General features: G+C 41.6%; 2 protein-coding genes and 1 long non-coding RNA gene across 4 annotated transcripts; all 3 read right to left on the bottom strand.

Moving 5' to 3' along the window:
• Positions 1-841: 841 nt before the first annotated feature.
• panx1b (pannexin 1b) lies at positions 842-6,207 on the bottom strand. Of its 2 annotated transcripts, XR_014531708.1 has the most exons (8): positions 5,948-6,207; positions 4,757-4,884; positions 4,467-4,672; positions 3,916-4,121; positions 3,207-3,514; positions 2,947-3,118; positions 2,538-2,760; positions 842-1,576 (listed from the first exon to the last, which is right to left on the bottom strand). XR_014531708.1 is itself a non-coding variant. In XM_083530847.1 (7 exons), the coding sequence occupies exons 1-7, from the start codon at positions 6,126-6,128 to the stop codon at positions 2,675-2,677; spliced, it is 1,287 nt and encodes a 428-aa protein (XP_083386973.1). In that variant the 5' UTR covers positions 6,129-6,207; the 3' UTR covers positions 2,297-2,674. The 2 variants fall into 2 exon arrangements, 1 of the variants encoding a protein (XP_083386973.1); XM_083530847.1 differs by lacking the exon at positions 842-1,576 and having other exon boundaries at positions 2,297-2,760.
• Positions 6,208-7,233: 1,026 nt separating this feature from the next.
• On the bottom strand, positions 7,234-11,163 carry epd (ependymin). Its single transcript, XM_083530885.1, has 6 exons — positions 11,040-11,163; positions 10,912-10,946; positions 10,578-10,712; positions 9,093-9,294; positions 8,832-8,916; positions 7,234-7,625 (listed from the first exon to the last, which is right to left on the bottom strand). The coding sequence occupies exons 1-6, from the start codon at positions 11,131-11,133 to the stop codon at positions 7,502-7,504; spliced, it is 675 nt and encodes a 224-aa protein (XP_083387011.1). The 5' UTR covers positions 11,134-11,163; the 3' UTR covers positions 7,234-7,501.
• A 1,651-nt stretch (positions 11,164-12,814) lies between these two features.
• LOC310720376 lies at positions 12,815-17,277 on the bottom strand. The gene is made up of 3 exons (XR_014531722.1): positions 16,963-17,277; positions 12,992-13,041; positions 12,815-12,876 (listed from the first exon to the last, which is right to left on the bottom strand). It is a non-coding gene; the product is annotated as an uncharacterized lncRNA (long non-coding RNA).
• Between the last annotated feature and the right edge of the window lie 703 nt (positions 17,278-17,980).

The raw sequence follows: 17,980 nt of genomic DNA, 5'->3' as shown, positions 1-17,980 counted from the left end.
ATTCTACTCTAAATTCATCAAAAACATTCAGGTTGGATCCACCAGACACAGTGAGGCGCTCTCCGTTATTTAGGTTTTGTTGTTTGTTTATATTGTGTTGAAATGGTGAAAGTCACAGCACAAGGTTATTAAATCTCTTTAGTATTGCAGCTAAATTAATATATTTAATAGTTTAATTGAATTATACTGAGCTGAATTTAAATTGTAGTTTAATCAAACTGAATCAAATCAAATCAAACTGAACTGGTTTACATTCAATTAAATGGTATTTAACTGCATAAAACTTAATTGAAATGAACACAGCTGATCTAAGATAAATTTAATTGAACTGAATTGAGTTGAACTGAACTGAATTAAAAATAATTCAAACTGAATTTAGTTCAATTGAACCAAACTGAGTTCAAAAGAACCGAATTAAGTTAATTGAGTTAAACTGAACTGAACTGGATTAAATTGAACTGAACTGGATTGAGTTAATTGAGTTAAACTGAACTGGATTGAGTTAATTGAGTTAAACTGAACTGAACTGGATTAAATTGAACTGAACTGGATTGAGTTAATTGAGTTAAACTGAACTGGATTGAGTTAATTGAGTTAAACTGAACTGGATTGAGTTAATTGAGTTAAACTGAACTGGATTGACAGTGAGAAGATGTTTGACCTCACACTATTAAAAGCCTCTGACACTGAAGACAAAAGTCAAAAGGGACGCAGTATAAACACGTTTATTTACATTGCAGTAAAATAACCAAAATAACAAATTACAAATAATCAAAAATCTATAATTTAAATGTAAATACAAATAATAAAATGTTATAAAACAGTAAAAAAAAAACCTATGAATAAATAATATAATAAACAAACAAATAATAATCATCATTGTAATAAACACAACAAAAATTGTAAAGTAAAATTTATTAAAAAAGTGTTAAAAAATAAACAGTGCTGAAAAGAAATACAGGAGGAAAAATTCAAATCATCCAAATAATATTTTCGATCTAAAAACACTGTTAACAAAAAACAATCCATTGGTGAAAATATCAAAAGGTGTTTGTGTGTTAAAACAGCTGACGTGCAGCATTCTGATTATAAATAACAGAAACGTGTGTGTGTGTGTGTGTGTGTGTGTGTGTGTGTGTGTGTGTGTGTGTGTGTGTGTGTGTGTGTGTGTGTGTGTGTGTGTAACTAAATCCTGGTTACTATGAAGATACAATACAATAATACAGTAACAAATACTTGTGTTGCCCTTAGACTTGGAGTCATGTGATGAGTGTTAGTGTTCATACTGAAGGTTTCTGTAATGGTGTCTAACACACACACACACACACACACACACACACACACACACACACACACACACACACACACACACACACACAGGTCATGAACTCAAGGGTTAATGTAAATGCACTGAATATTTCATGATGATCATCATGCAGTAATCTGTAGTATACAGAGTCTCTGTACTGCTTCCAATCTGAACACTGACCCCCTCATGCTTTATTAAACAGGATCATTCAGCTCAGAACATCCACACTTCTGTACAGGAAAAAGGTGGGCTAGACTCTCTCTCTCTCTGTATCTCTTTTACTCTTTCGTTCATTTATTCGCTCTCTTTCTCTCTCTGTCACTTTCTCACACACCCAAGCTGCAATAAATGAGTATATACTGAAGACTCATGCATACATTCACTCCTTTCTATAGCGAAAAGTGTAAAACATGGGCACACTTCCGTTCATTCATTCATTCATTCATTCTCTCTCTCTCTTTCTCTCTCTCTCTCTCTCTCTTCTCTCTCTCTCTCTCTCTCTCTCTCTCTCTCTCTCTCTCTCTCTCTCTTTCTGTCTCTATTTCTCTCTCTCTCTCTCTCTCTCTCTCTCTCTCTTTCTGTCTCTATTTCTTTCTCTCTCTCTCTCTCTCTCTCTCTCTCTCTCTCTCTCTCTCTCTCTCTCTCTCTCTCTCTCTCTCTTTTTCTCTCTATTTCTCTCTCTCTCTCTCTCTCTCCTCTCTCTCTCTCTCTCTCTCTCTCTCTCTCTATTTCTCTCTCTCTCTCTCTCTCTCTCTCTCTCTCTCTCTCTCTCTCTCTCTCTCTCTCTCTCTATTTCTCTATTTCTCTCTCTCTCTCTCTCTTTCTCTCTCTCTCTCTCTCTCTCTCTCTCTCTCTCTCTCTCTCTCTCTCTCTCTCTCACACCCAAACAGTAACAAATAAGTATATACTGAAGACTCATCCAAACATTTGCTTGTTTTTTGGAAAATACACAAGTTGGTTAACATGAATTAATTCACTCATGCATTCACACACACACACACACACACACACACACACACACACACACACACACACACACACACACACACACACACACACACACACACACACACAAACAGTGAAACATGAGTATATACTGAAGGCTCCTGTATACATTCGCTCTTTTCTATGAAAAACAAAACTGAAATATAAATGTGCAAGGTGCATAACATTCATTCATTCATTCGTTCAATCATTCGTTCGTTCATTCGTTCGTGGATTCATTCGCTCTCTTTCTCTCTTGATATCTGTCTGTCTCTCAAACAGACACCCAGATTGCAATGAACAGTAGATACTGAAGGCTCCTGCATACATTCAGGGCACATTTTCATTCATTCGTTTACTCGTTCACTCATTCACTCTCTCTCAGACATTTCTCTGTCTCACATCCTTTTCACAGCTGCAGCTGGATTCCCTCTGTTGGCCATCCTGTATCAGTACGGCAGAAACATCTGGGAAAAAAAAGTCACACACTGTTAATGTAATGTTTTTATGATAAAACATTTGCATACTGTATCAGTTTATACACAAACTGTGGAGGAACTTCCCCAGAACATCCTGCGGCACCGTTATCAAACGTTCTGACCAATCAAAATCAAGAGTTCAGTCCACCCCTGCTCTGGTCTTCATATTCTTACCCTTAATCTGTGGCACCTCTGCGCCCTCCTTACTGTGAGCCGACTGATCGCCGCCATCCACCTCGGACGATAACCTCCTGTCCACCAAATCGGTCCTGACTTGCCCGAGAGTCCTCAGGATGCACATGGTGTCGAGCTTTTCATTCTCGTTGTCTTTCAGCAGCTCTAAGACCTGCACGAAACACCGCGGCCGTGAGTGGAGAATATTCATTCTGACATTACCTATAGTCCTGGATGGTTTGTGTTATTAAGGAACGCACCTGCAGGCATTTGTAACTCTTCAGCTCGCTCAGGTTCTCCTCCAGGAACAGCAGGTAGATGCTGAGGTCGTCGTAACGCCGAGAGTGTTCGTGCAGCCCCTGGAAGCTGCTGAAGGCCGGGAGCAGCCTGTAGGGGTGAAGCAGCTGGTTTTGGTGGCTCGGCCGTGCAGGACGGAGCGCTGCAGCGATCACCACGGGAATGAGCAGCAGGTACACCACGACGTTGATGCAGCTGAGCAGGCGGAATACACCCACGGCCACCAGCTTACACTGCACCGGCGGGAGCGCGCTCTGATTCAGGACCACACCTGGAGTAGTGCATGTTAAAGATTCAACGATTCGCCTTACAGATACTTTTATTATTTAGAAAGTGACCAATCGTATGTGACCAACATTTAATACATAGATTGATTTCTCCTCGCTGAACTGTTTCTCAAGCGCGTTCTCTCAGCACCACTCTCTAATGTTCCTAGAGTACAGATTAACATGGCAGAGGTAGAGCTGTGACTTCCTGGAGACACAACAGAAAATGAACGTCTGGTTTTATTTCTTTTTTTTTTAGCAACGAATGCAGTTCACAAATGCCAGGAGGCAGTAAAGTGATTTGCTGTCTGTAATGGGGGGGTGGGGGGATCGTATCCTATCGCATCGGAGATATGGAGATGCACATAACCGGCAACCGTTAAAGGTCAAAGAAGGTCAGACCTACTGGTTTGTAAGTAGCAAGAAAACTGGTCGCTCAGAGACACCAGGCAGATGTAGTAGAGCAGGTAGATGCACGCCAGCAGCAGCGTGAGCAGAGTGAGAACCCGACACAGCAGGTACTTCCATGCCATGGACCGTGTCCAGCACTTGGTTCTTAGATATTGTTCCACCAGAGGGTATTTAAAACAGCCTTCTGTCACTTCCAGAAAGCTGCGTCACACACACACACACACACACAGAAGGTATTTTCATACAGTTTCCACTGGAGTCCTAGAAGGCTCAACCTATTTCCTCTCAGGGTCTTCCTCAAAACTAGGAAGAAAAGAATCTAGGAACTTTATGGTTATGATCTAAAACACAGGTGAAATAATTTTTCTTCCAACTCTCTGAAAATAAAATCTGAGCCTCTCGTTTTTTCTTACATAATAAACAAACACATTAAAGCGCTCAGATCTCCGCTATGGCGCACGAGTGGACGAAAAAGTCAGTGTTATAAAGGCCATATGGTTTATAATCCCTCTATAATCCCTGGAATCTCTCGGGTTGTGTGCTCACCTATGGGAATCCTCTTGGGAGTCGTTGGCCTCAGGCTTGCTGGATGCAATGTTCTTGGCGTGCTGGATGGCCCTGTTGTAACAGCGATCCAGCTCCTCCATAATGAAGCTGAGGTCTGAGGAGAGTTGAGGAGCAGCAGTGAAGCGCCAGAACAGAGCAGGAACATACACCAGGACGGCCAACAGCAGCAGAATGTAAGGAAAAAACTGGGAGCAGAGAAAGTGTAATGTGTCAGGACATTCGGGGATTTAAATATAATACTTGGTGTTTGAGATTTGACAGTGCGTTACCTTATGTAACCACAGGGGGGAGCCATCCTCTGTAGTCTGGCTTTCAGTGACAACCCAGCAGAAGGAGTCGACGAAGGCGGCCTGGCGCAGGCTGAAGCCGGTCGGTGGGAAGCAGCTAATCTGTGAACCTGAGAGGAGAAGTTTATTAGTGTATTTACCTGCAACACTCAGTACAGAGCTGCGGCATGAGGGCATGTCGGAAAAGTCAAAATGCTGTACAGCTGATGGACAGATGGGCAGACCAAAGGACAGACAGACTTACAGAGATAAAGAAATAGGGATATCCAAGTGATGTAGAAAGCTTGGGTCAGAGCAGAGGGTCAGCCATGATACAGCTAAACTGGAGCACAGAGGGTTCAGGGCCTTGCTCAAGGGCCCCAAGAGTGGCAACTTGGCGATAACGGGGATTGAACCCCCAACGTTCCACTGAGTTACCACAGGAAGGAAGAAATGAATGGATGAATGGAAGCAAGGAATGAAAGAAAGAAAGAAAGAAAGAAAGAAAGAAAGAAAGAAAGAAAGAAAGAAAGAAAGAAAGAAAGAAAGAAAGAAAGAAAGAAAGAAAGAAAAGGAGGAAGGAAGGAAGGAAGGAAGGAAGGAAGGAAGGAAGAGCTAGAGGAAAGAAAGAAAGAAAGAAAGAAAGAAAGAAAGAAAGAAAGAAAGAAAGAAAGAAAGAAAGAAAGAAAGAAAGAAAGAAAGAAAGAAAGAAAGAAGGTGGAAAGCAGGATCGTCTCTACAGTCAGTATGAATGAGGAGGATCAGGAAGTCAGGATGCTCCTCATGATGCTCCTCCTGATGCACCTCTGAGATCATGCACTGGATTGTACTCGTGCACGCGCACAGCATCCCCTCTGTGGGCTGATGGAGAAGCGGCGGCGCGCACACGCGGTTTCGCTTCTTTGTCTGCATCCAGCGGCTTCCTGTCGGGTTTTATAGTAAGAAAAGCCTCAAATGAACGCCAGGGTCTGAGCTGCAGCGGTTCCTGGGCTGTGGTTATGGTCCAGCTCGTGTTACAGATTTTATATTGTGTGTCCAGTTTGAGGCAAAAGTGCTCGGTCATGCATCCCTGCATCTTCTACACCTCATTGTGAAATAAAACACCAGCCACTTACTGCTTCTGATTACATCTCCTGCACTCTGGTTAATACGTTAATAAACACCACACACACACACACACACACACACACTCACCCACAGACACTTCCTGAGCGAACGCGAGGGAGATGAGGAGCAGAGGAAGTCCCACCGCCACGAAGGTGACGAGTTTGTCGGCAGTCAGGTCCAGACGCACGCCTCTGTATTTCCCTTCATTGGGTTCCTTCAGCAGAAAATCTGCAAACACGTATTCTGTAGCGACGTGAGCGATCGCCATGCTGCAGGACACACACCCTCTCTGTCTCAGAGAGAGAGAGAGAGAGAGAGAGAGAGAGAGAGAGAGAGAGAGAGAGAGAGAGAGAGAGAGACTCGACCTCACCTGTCAGGAGAACTACAGTATGGATCCTGATATGTGTTTCTTCTCTCATGTATTGGAGGCACACAGTTTTATAGGAAGTCTTCAGATGTCAGATGTGGAAGCATAACATTTTTCCTTCACGTGAACGAGGAGACCCAAACCTGTTCCAGCATGATAATTCCCCTGTGCTCCATGAAGATCTGCTTTCCATGGGTTAGACAGGAAGATTTTGAGTTTCCTGCTATAAACCCTATCAAACACCTTTTGGATGAATGTGAACGCTGACTGCACCCCAGGACCTTCTCACCTTCTCACCTACACCAGAACCTGACTGTTCTAACACCCTTGTGGCTGAATGAATCTCCACAAAAATAAACATCTTCCCAGGTTATTATAGGAACCAATTGGTGCTCCATGTGGAATGGATGTGGAATGCTTTGTATTGTATGGTGAGAAAAAACGAAAGATAATGAGCGGGAAACTAAGGAAAAAAGTGATGAAGGAAAGAAACAAGAGAAAGAGGAAGGAAGGAAGGAAGGAAGGAAGGAAGGAAGGAAGGAAGGAAGGAAGGAAGGAAGGAGGGAGAAATGAAAGAAGTGGAGGAGGAAAGGGAGTATATAATGGCGAAAGAAAGGAATCAAGGATTCCAGATGGAAAGCAGGATTTACAGTCAGTAAGGATGAAGAGGATCAGGATATCAGGATGCTCCTCCTGATCCAGCGCTGAGATCTTGCACTGGATGTTACTTGTGCAGTTCCTGACGTTATTAACACCCGTGTGGCTGAATGAATCTCACACCAATCTCAACTAACACACTCCAAAATCTAGTGGAGCATCTCCCAGAAGAGATCTTATTATAACAGGGACTCACTAGGGAATGTGATGTATGGTGAGATGTCCACAAAATGTTCTCCATATAATGCATATGTTGTAGACTTTCTTGTTTCTACGACACATTGTTCCTGTACGCTTGAAAACGAGACTCGAGTGTGTGAGCTGAAGGTTTGAAAGAAGTCTCTCGGTATGAATTACTCAGCATTTATTGACTTCATGAGAAACAAAAGGAACAGTTACAAAATAAAAGAGAAAACAGCACTCTGGACAGAGACACTGATCAGACTACAGAAGAGCAGATTCGCTCAGGAAAAAGAGAGAAAGAACGAGAGAAAAAAGGAAAGTGGATACAGGTTTTTTGAAGGTTTTTTTTGTGTTGTTGTTTTTTTATTATTATTATTATTATTCATGCCATAATCCTGCGTGTCGATTGATTCGGGTGTTTTTTATTTGAACATTCAGTCGTGGAACAGGTCGAAGAAGCTGTGGTCGTCGGACGCGTCCTCGGTGGCCACGCCGTCGCAGTAATCAGGAGGGTTGAACACTTGTAAGTCGTCCACCTCCGTCTGTACGTTGAAGAAACTACAAAGGAAGAAAGAAAATCGTTTAATATATTTACACACTTGGGAGTAACAAATTGTTATCAGGGAGTAATTTGTTCCAGACAGACAGACAGACAGACAGACAGACAGACAGACAGACAGACAGACAGACAGACAGACAGACAGACAGACATTTTTATACCGCTGTAATTTCCCAACAATCACATATTGACAGAATTTGGATCGACACAAAAGGTCAGAGGCACACAACTGTACAGGACGTCCCTGGATGCAGTAGCATGAAATTTTCCCTTGAGAACTTGGAGACCTTTTTCAGCATAAGATTTGGGCACAAAGCCAGCTCTCTGAAGATCTGCTTTCCATAGGACGGAATGGAGTGAACCTCTGAGACGAATGTAAACACTGACTGCACCCCAGGCCTCCTCACTTCCTCACCTACATCACTAACACAAACCTTGTGTCTGAATAAATCTCCACAAATCTCCACATAAATCTAGTGGAACATCTTCTCAGAAGAATGGTTATTATAAGAGTGAAAGGGAACTGGGGCGATATAATGGAATCACATAGCAATCTAAAGAGAGAAATATTATTATGAGAGACTGAAAGAGATTAGATACACCGCCAGGGCTGAGGGAGATCAGAAAATGAAAATTCCCCCGAGTAACATGGAAGGTACCAAGATTCCAGACATGTAAGTGGCCCTAATTGTCTAACAGCTGGGTAATAAATATGCATGTGTTGTTGCTGTTGTTGGGTTTTTGATTTTTATCAGACCACGAATGATAAATGAAGCGTCCATGAAGCGTAGATAGCGTAAAAGTAAGGGAGAGAAGAAAGCGTTTTTGAGTTTTAGGTAGCGTGTTTATCGGACCCATAATCTGGAATCACACTTTGAAGCAGGTGGAAAAGGGGAAAGAATGAAACAAGCACATTTCTGACACACTCCTGCGCCACCACTTGGGGGAAAACAGGGAAATTCACTTGAGTATATATAATAAAATTTTGGGTTTACAAAAATCTTTCCCAATAGAATTGTGTTGAGTCATTACGTGATTATGATCGACACCTGAGGGCGGAGCCTGATGACGAGAACATGATTACCAGAGCAGACAGACGTCTACGGGATGTGCTTCATTTTCAGACCAACCGTTTTTGTTCCCCCCATTATTTGTTCCATTTTAGGCTCAATTTTGTATGCTTTTTTTTAAAGACTGACTTATACCTGATGATGAGGTCATTCTTCTCACTGTGGTAGGTGCAGGAAATGGGGAGGCAGCCACAGGAAGTAGTCATGATGGAATAGTGGGCTGAAAAAACAAATCAGCATTATAAGTAAAACTTAAGGCCATTATCATAAACATCATCATCATACTTAGGTCTACCAGGCAATGAAGGAACTATGTGTGTGTGTGTGTGTGTGTGTGTGTGTGTGTGTGTGTGTGTGTGTGTGTGTGTGTGTGTGTGTGTGTGTGTGTGTACTGACCATGTGGGTGGTGTGTGTCGTGGTCGGACATGTTGACGGACCACAAACGCACCCTGAGGCCCTGCTCGGACTTATCAGGGCTTCCCATGTACAGCTCGTTTACGTGACTGGCGTCGGCAGGGACCTCCATCGGGTGATCGTGAGACGGCAGGGATTCCTTCTTACAGCTCTCGTTCTTGCTGTCCAGCTCGTACATCACACCCTGCCGTATTCCAGATAAAGGAGGGGCGGGTTACATCATCACCATCATCATCTTCATCAACATCATCATCATCATCATCAACATCATCAACATTTTGTTTAAGTAGCACTGTTTATAAACCCAAATGTTGTTATACTGAATAAACAAGTCAAACAAAAAAATTACAAGCAACAAAAAAATCCTGTGACAGAACAAAGACAACAAGAACAAGAAGTTGAATGAGAAAAAAGAATAATAAGAAGAAGTGGAATGCTGAAAAGAAAAAGGGAGAAGAAAGAAAAAAAGAGCGGGAAGACGAAACGAGCGAGAAGAAATGAAAAGAAAAAATGAGAGTAAGTAGAACAAGAGAAAGAAAATAATGAAGAAATACACAATGAAAAATGAGCAAAAAATCTGGGGGGGAAAAAAATAGACAATGAAGAAGGAGGAGAAGAAGAAGAGGAAATTACCTCACACCACAGAAAGTGGCCCATGGTTTTGTTCGGAGAATCACTGAAAACTGTGTAAAGCGGGTAAAGTGTGAAGCGAAGTGACGGAGCTTCAATCGCGTCTCGTTCTTGGTATCGAATTTCGGTGTTTGTAAGAATCTACACAGAGCAGTGTTTTATCCAGACGCAGGTGTACCCCAGCCCTGCCCTCACCTGCAAATCCCACCCTGCAAAACCCCTTCAAAACTAATCAGAGGTTGCCAAATACTCTCACATTGTGCAAGTTTCCAAACAAAAAATTATGTCGATGGTCAGTAAAAAATACGGTCAGAATTGTGGCTCTGAAACCTGACCATAACATTATTTTTTCCAATCGCATTCTGTTCTAATGACCTCCACTCTTGTTAGATGTTCCACCTCCATCTTTGTGGAGATTCATTGAGCCACAAGGGTCTAGAAGTAGTGTTGTTTTTGTAGTATTTTATCCAGTCTCCTTTTATTGCACTGCATCTCAGGTGCACTAGCCTGTCCTGGTGTGTGTGTGTGTGTGTGTGTGTGTGTGTGTGTGTGTGTGTGTGTGTGTGTGTGTGTGTGTGTGTGTGTGTGTGGATGTGGATGTGTATACATACTGTCCCGGTGTGTGTGTGTGTGTGTGTGTGTGTGTGTGTGTGTGTGTGTGTGTGTGTGTGTGTGTGGTCTGTGTGGTGTGTGTATGTGTATGTGTATGTGTGTGGTGCATGTGTATGTGTGTGGTATGTGTGTGTGGGTGGGTATGGTGCGTGTGTGGATGTGTGTGTGTGGTGTGTGTGTGTGTGTGTGGTGTGTGGGTGTGTGAAAGCACATCTGCATCGTTACCTCCTCGAAGTGGATGAGCACATCCAGGTGGGAGGTTTTGTTCGACTTGCTGCTGTCCTCCACAAAGTGGAGGTGCTTATGGGTGGAGTCGTACTTGAAGTCCCCCCACGCGATCGTATCGTCCTTGGTGGAGCTCTGCGCGAGTGTGAAAGGAGACTTTGTGAGAGTTACAGATTTAACCTCAGAATGTTACTACAGTAAATGTCACTCATTCCAGCGTCAGAGCTGCTGTTCTACACAGTGAATCGTTCAGATATCAGAATTCTGCACCCACATGACACACAAGTTTAAACGAAAAGGTTTAAGAACTGCTCAGATAATCGTGTTTACATACCACACACAGCGTGCCGCTGATCTTAGAAGGCGATCCTGCAGAAGAAATCAGAAACATCATGCCGTTTCATTGGAATTGTTTCATCTAGAAAAGGAAAGACTGTGGAAAAATTGCGAACGCAGACTTACGGCACGGCTCGCGGCCGGAGGAGGCCCAGGCCATGGGGCAGAGGCACAGGAAGGCCACGCAGAACAGCTCGACGGTATGCATTTTGTTCTTCATCAGATTCTCCTCAAGTGCAGGTGCAGTTGTGGTGCTATTTATACACGGTGTCCGTCTCCCCCTCCTCGCTGCCTCCTCGATAGACGTTACACAATCTCCCGCTGGTCATGCAAGCAGGACAACCACGAGTCCGGCATGGCCACAAGAGACAAACAAGCGTTATTAAAACAAACCGGCCAGGCCTCCTAGAGGTTCTCGCTCACTCGCCGGGGGACCTTCTGACCCCGGAGCGCCGGGACGTCGGTTCACATTAGGTGACGCGATGTTCTTTTACCGCAAAGCAATCTGAAGAAACCCTCGATGATGCAGGTGTGTAAATAAAAGTCTTATTATTGAAAAAGTTTTTCAGCTCGCTTTGATAGACGTTCTAACAAAAACCGAACATGATTTAAGGAGATCCAGACTAGAAAGAAGTGAAACAATCTGCCAAGCAGGAAATAAACGTAAAACTCACGTGTTAATTATCGTTTTTAAACAGTTTGGGTGTGAAAAGATCTTTAAACCAACGCAACTAAACATGAAAATGACTTAATTTAAGGTTCGTCATCATTATATAATTCGGTCTTAAAATGAAACTACGGACAAGTTTTACTAATAAAATCAAAAATCACGTATACATGAATATTGTCAACATTATTTATCCCAACGAGGATTCTCGTGTTACACACCGTAGTTGTGATGCAAAAACAAAATCGTTACTCAAAATATCGAAAGTTATTGCAACAGAAAACATTCTGGAATGTATTTTTTTTTTATTATTGAACACTGGAAAATGTTCAACTTGAGAAACTGAAATCAAACTACAAAACAACTAAAAAGTCATAAGTACTTTTGTTTGTTATTAGGTTGGAAATTAAAGGTTGATTTTTACGTTGTACATAAAAGTTCAAATCCTGAGTGTGATTATTGAGCATTTTTTACTGGGAACTTATTTAAGCTTAAATAAAGTCTTCAGAAATAAAAGGTCTCAAATGATGCCTCTGATGGTCATTAAGCCGAATTTGCAGGTGAAATAATTAACATTAAGGAATACTAACTGAGTAAAAACTAAACAAAAAAGATCAATAATCTTAAAACAATCATAATAATTTTAGTGCATAGTATTTTATTTTTAAAATAAGATGTGGTTTTTATGGCTAGAAATACAATTAGAAATAAGTCTTGCCTATGAGGAGTTTTTGCAGTGTATCGAGACTAAGTTCTAGAAATGTATGGATAAAAAAAAAAAAGGATGGTGGTCAGCAATCGGGGTCTGGTTGATTGTCTTCAGGTGACACGAGCAAAGCAAAGACACTGTTTCTGGTTTTAGATCTCTTAGAAGGTTGGATGGAGAACCGTAGAAGAGCATGAGCAGATATCATTTTTCGTATGACAGTATGACACTATTCAAAAAATGCTGAGGAGGCATTATCTCCCCAATCGTTTCTCGATGATTAGCGCCGTGTTATGTTCTTGCACCGGGTTGTGCGACCTCGTTCGGCCTAAATTCTGGATGCGGGTGAACGTTCGTGTTTGTTGAGCTTCGCCGCATGGGTTTTTTGACTCAGCTCCAACAGAGAGCCGGAGAGCAGCTGGGGACATGTTTTCTGTCATTTTCAAAAGAATAATTCAGTAAAAGGAAGCAGAGGCATGGAGAACGAATTGTGTGTGTGTGTGTGTGGGGGGGGGGGTTTGTTTATTTCCCGTTTATGATGTACACATTATATCAAATAATCCTGCGAATCCGAACGAAACTCTGACCATCTTCGTCCCGTAGAAATTAGTCACAAATGAGACTGTGATTAATAGCCAACCAACTTCCTCAATCTTTGAAGTAGAAACCCTTTTTTTGGGGGGGCAAAAAGGAACTAGAAATTACCTCACACCACAGAAAGTGGCCCATGGTTTTGTTCGGAGAAACACCGAAAACTGTGTAAAGCGGGTAAAGTGTGAAGCGAGGTGACTGAAGCTTCAATCGCGTCTCGTTCTTGGTATCGAATTTCGGTGTTTGTAAGAATCTACACAGAGCAGTGTTTTATCCAGACGCAGGTGTACCCCAGCCCTGCCCTCACCTGCAAATCCCACCCTGCAAAACCCCTTCAAAACTAATCAGAGGTTGCCAAATACTCTCACATTGTGCAAGTTTCCAAACAAAAATTTATGTCGATGGTCAGTAAAAAATACGGTCAGAATTGTGGCTCTGAAACCTGACCATAACATTATTTTTTCCAATCGCATTCTGTTCTAATGACCTCCACTCTTGTTAGATGTTCCACCAAATTTTGTGGAGATTCATTGAGCCACAAGGGTCTAGAAGTAGTGTTGTTTTTGTAGTATTTTATCCAGTCTCCTGTTATTGCACTGCATCTCAGGTGCACTAGCCTGTCCTGGTGTGTGTGTGTGTGTGTGTGTGTGTGTGTGTGTGTGTGTGTGTGTGTGTGTGTGTGTGTGTGTGTGTGTGTGTGTATTTACAGTGAGTACAGAAAGTATTCAGACCCCCTTTAATTTTTCACTCTTTGTTATATTGCAGCCATTTGCTAAAATCATTTAAGTTCATTCTTCTTCCTCATGAATGTACACACAGCTCCCCATACTGACAGAAAAACACAGAATTGTTGACATTGTTGCAGATTTATTAAAAAAGAAAAACTGAAATATCACATGGTCCTAAGTATTCAGACCCTTTGCTGTGACACTCATATATTTAACTCAGGTGCTTTCCATTTCTTCTGATCATCCTTGAGATGGTTCTACACCTTCATTTGAGTCCAGCTGTGTTTGATTATACTGATTGGACTTGATTAGGAAAGCCACACACCTGTCTATATAAGACCTTTCAGATCACAATGCATGTCAGAGCAAATGAGAATCATGAGGTCAAAGGAACTGCTTGAAGAGCTCAGAGACAGAACTGTGGCAAGGCACAGATCTGGCCAAGGTTACAAAAAGATTTCTGCTGCACTTAAGGTTCCTAAGAGCACAGTGGCCTCCATAATCCTCAAATAGAAGACGTTTGGGACGACCAGAACCCTTCCTAGAGCTGGCCGTCCAGCCAAACTAAGCTATCAGGGGAGAGGAGCCTTGATTAGAGAGGTAAATAAGAACCCAAAGATCACTGTGGCTGAGCTCCAGAGATGCAGTCAGGAGATGGGAGAAAGTTGTAGAAAGTCAACCATCACTGCAGCCCTCCACCAGTCGGGGCTTTATGGCAGAGTGGCCCGACGGAAGCCTCTCCTCAGTGTAAGACACATGAAAGCCCGCATGGAGTTTGCTAAAAAAACACCTGAAGGACTCCAAGATGGTGAGAAATAAGATTCTCTGGTCTGATGAGACCAAAATAGAACTTTTTGGCCTTAATTCTAAGCGGTATGTGTGGAGAAAACCAGGCACTGCTCATCACCTGTCCAATACAGTCCCAATAGTGAAGCATGGTGGTGGCAGCATCATGCTGTGGGGGTGTTTTTCAGCTGCAGGGACAGGACGGCTGGTTGCAATCGAGGGAAAGATGAATGCGTACAGGGATATCCTGGACAAGAACCTTCTCCAGAGTGCTCTGGACCTCAGACTGGGCCGAAGGTTTACCTTCCAACAAGACAATGACCCTAAGCACACAGCTAAAATAACGAAGGAGTGGCTTCACAACAACTCTGTGACTGTTCTTGAATGGCCCAGCCAGAGCCCTGACTTAAACCCAATTGAGCATCTCTGGAGAGACCTAAAAATGGCTGTCCACCAACGTTTACCATCCAACCTGACAGAACTGGAGAGGACCTGCAAGGAGGAATGGCAGAGGATCCCCAAATCCAGGTGTAAAAGACTTGTTGCATCTTTCCCAAAAAGACTCCTGGCTGTATTAGATCAAAAGGGGGCTTCTACTAAATACTGAGCAAAGGGTCTGAATACTTAGGACCATGTGATATTTCAGTTTTTCTTTTTTAATAAATCTGCAACAATGTCAACAATTCTGTGTTTTTCTGTCAGTATGGGGAGCTGTGTGTACATTCATGAGGAGGAAGAATGAACCTAAATGATTTTAGCAAATGGCTGCAATATAACAAAGAGTGAAAAATGTAAGGGGGTCTGAATACTTTCCGTACCCACTGTATATCGATGGTTAGTAAGAAATGCACATTCCGACTGGGGGTCACATGATTCAATAGTGGCAAATGTTTTAGTCTATTTTAGCATGACAACATCATCACCAATTAAAAAAAACACAGAACTACACAGAACTCAAAAACACAAAGTGCACATGTGCTACATTTAGTGCAGAAAAAAATTTGAACAAAAGTATCAGGACACCTAACATTTTCACCCATATGTGCTTCCCTCACACACTCTTAGCACAAAGCTGGAGGCACACAGATGTATAGGACGTCTCTAGAAGTGGTGGCATGAAATTTTGCCTTTAGAACCAGGAGACCCAAACCTGATCATGCATGACACGTGTGCACAAAGCCAGCTTTAAGGAAGATCTGCTTTCTACGGGTTAAAAGTGTGTGAATGATCTCCTGCTATCAGGGCCGCTTCAAGACATTTGGAGGTCCTGGGAAATGTATATTCCATCCACCTTTCAGAATACATTTATAGCACTAGAAACATTAAAATACATTAGCGGGGCTACGCCGCACAATAATTATGTACTGAGAATGTTTTTCTCATTACTTTTAAATGCTAACTTGTAACTAGTAGTAAGTTTAAAATTACAATTTTATCAGAAATTACTCCGACACAACGACCCACTATTTGACATAATGAACATTTCTGACAGCTCTGTACAATATTAGGGATAAAATGTCATTTTTCCAGCTGGAAACAAACATAATTTCTCCCTTCTACTAAAGCAATATAGACTATAAAGTAGATTGTTATATTATCTAAAAGAAAAATGCTAAATATGCACATTATAACCAAATCAACAGTAAAAACTAAAAAGAGTAAGTATGAAGTAGGGAATTATGATAATGTAAAAGAAAAAGTAAATAAATAAATAAAAAATCACCAGAATTTATAAGATGCACAGACAATTGAGGTTGGAGGTGTTTTTTTTTGTTGTTTTTTTTTACTTTATTAACACTCTTGTGGCTGAATGAATCTGCACACAAAATCTTGTGGAACATTTCTTTAGAAAAGTGGAACTTATTATAAGAGCAAATATGGAATGGGATTTTCAAAAAGGAGCACGTACCAACCTTGTGCTCAGACGGCTACAATATAGATTGTGTTCTATTTGTGGTCCATTTGTCCACTGAAATGTTTAGTGGGAAACCTCTGGGCTCGGATCTCGGACCATTTGTTTGATAGTCAGGTGCTGAATTAACTTTTTTAATCTACAGATATTGGACGACTTTCCCACCAGTTCCCTGTAGAATGCTTGTGATTACCAGATGCATGTCTATGCAATATAATGCACATTACATTTTGTGCCAGTGAAGTGCAAAAACATCTAAACAATAATTCGATTTAATGTCCTCCCAACTAATTATATGCTTGTGAACAATCTGCAAAAAAAAATAATAAAAAATGGCCCCAGTGGAGAAAGACAGTTGAGTTTCACAGTAAAGGAGCAGTCTTAAAAGAAAAGCAAAAACATATATACATATAAGCTCTAAAAGAACGTTGGGGAAGACCAGAGCATGGCTGACGTAGCAAGACGAAGTGGAAAGTAGCCTGCATTATAATCAGTTATACAGGAAGAGGGACAGATTCTAGAGAGAGAAATAAATGCACAGATTTCATGGTAATGAAAGAAGAAGAAGGAAGCGAAAGTGGAGTTGGGAAAGCCGGTGCTTCGGGGATGAGTTGAAGAAACTCTTTGTGTGTATTAAGCATTTTGGAAACAGGCCTTACCCATACTATCTTCACCGCAGTTCACCAAGAAGTGACAGCCAGGATTTGGGTTACGCCCACCAGCTGTACAGTTCTCACAAAGTTTTAGATATACAGTTGTATAGATCGTCTTTGGAAATATTTTAATTAGGAGACCCAAACCTGCTCCTGCACAAAGCCAGCTCCATGAAGATCTGTTTTCCATGGGTTGGAAGATCTCCTGCCATAGACCAATAAACTCTATTGAACACCTTTTGAATAAATTCTTCACACTGACTGCACCCCAGGAACCTCCTCACCTCACCTACATCAGTACCAAACTTTACTAACACCCTTATAGCTGAATGAATCTAATGCAAAATTTAGCGAAACATCTTCCCAAAAGAGTGGAGATTATAACTCCAAACAACAACAACAAAAAAAAAGCGGCACATAGAAATCTTATGGTGAGGTTTCCACAACTTTTCTCCATATTGTGTAATCATTGTAAATGATAAAAAAAAAAAAAAGATTGAAATTTTCCTTAAATAATTAGAAAGAAATTGTAGAAAACCAAACCGTTGAATCGCATCGGTTCATATATTAATACACATAAAGACACCTTTTACTTTCAGCAAAACCGATTTACATGAAAGATGCGTTTTCTTCGAAACAATTCAATGACAAAGGTTTTGTTTCTACGCCAAAGTGAGATTATGATGAATGTGGAAATTTCTCCATTCATGATGAGCACGATATTGGAAAGACTGATGTCAAGGTTTTGGTAAAACTCCTTTTTCATGACACGGGGAATGAGAGGTGGAAGGAATGAGAGGGGTTGTTGAAAGGGGTATTACGTTAAGCAGTAATAAAGAAGTGCAAATTGTTGCTCAAGCCGAAAAAAAAGAAGACAAAATTAGGAAGTGGAAATGCACGCTCTGAGACGATATTTCAGTTCTGTTTACAAACATCCGAACTGTAATGGCCAATACAGTGCACAGGCAAAGTGCATTCCATTTAGTATTGGTTGATTTAAAACACAACACACACACACACACAC

This window comes from Silurus aristotelis (genome assembly GCF_946808225.1).
Source record: "Silurus aristotelis genome assembly, chromosome: 26".
Classification (NCBI taxonomy): domain Eukaryota; kingdom Metazoa; phylum Chordata; class Actinopteri; order Siluriformes; family Siluridae; genus Silurus; species Silurus aristotelis.
Note: the sequence above shows the minus strand (reverse complement) of the source record. Positions and strands in the feature narration are given on the sequence as shown.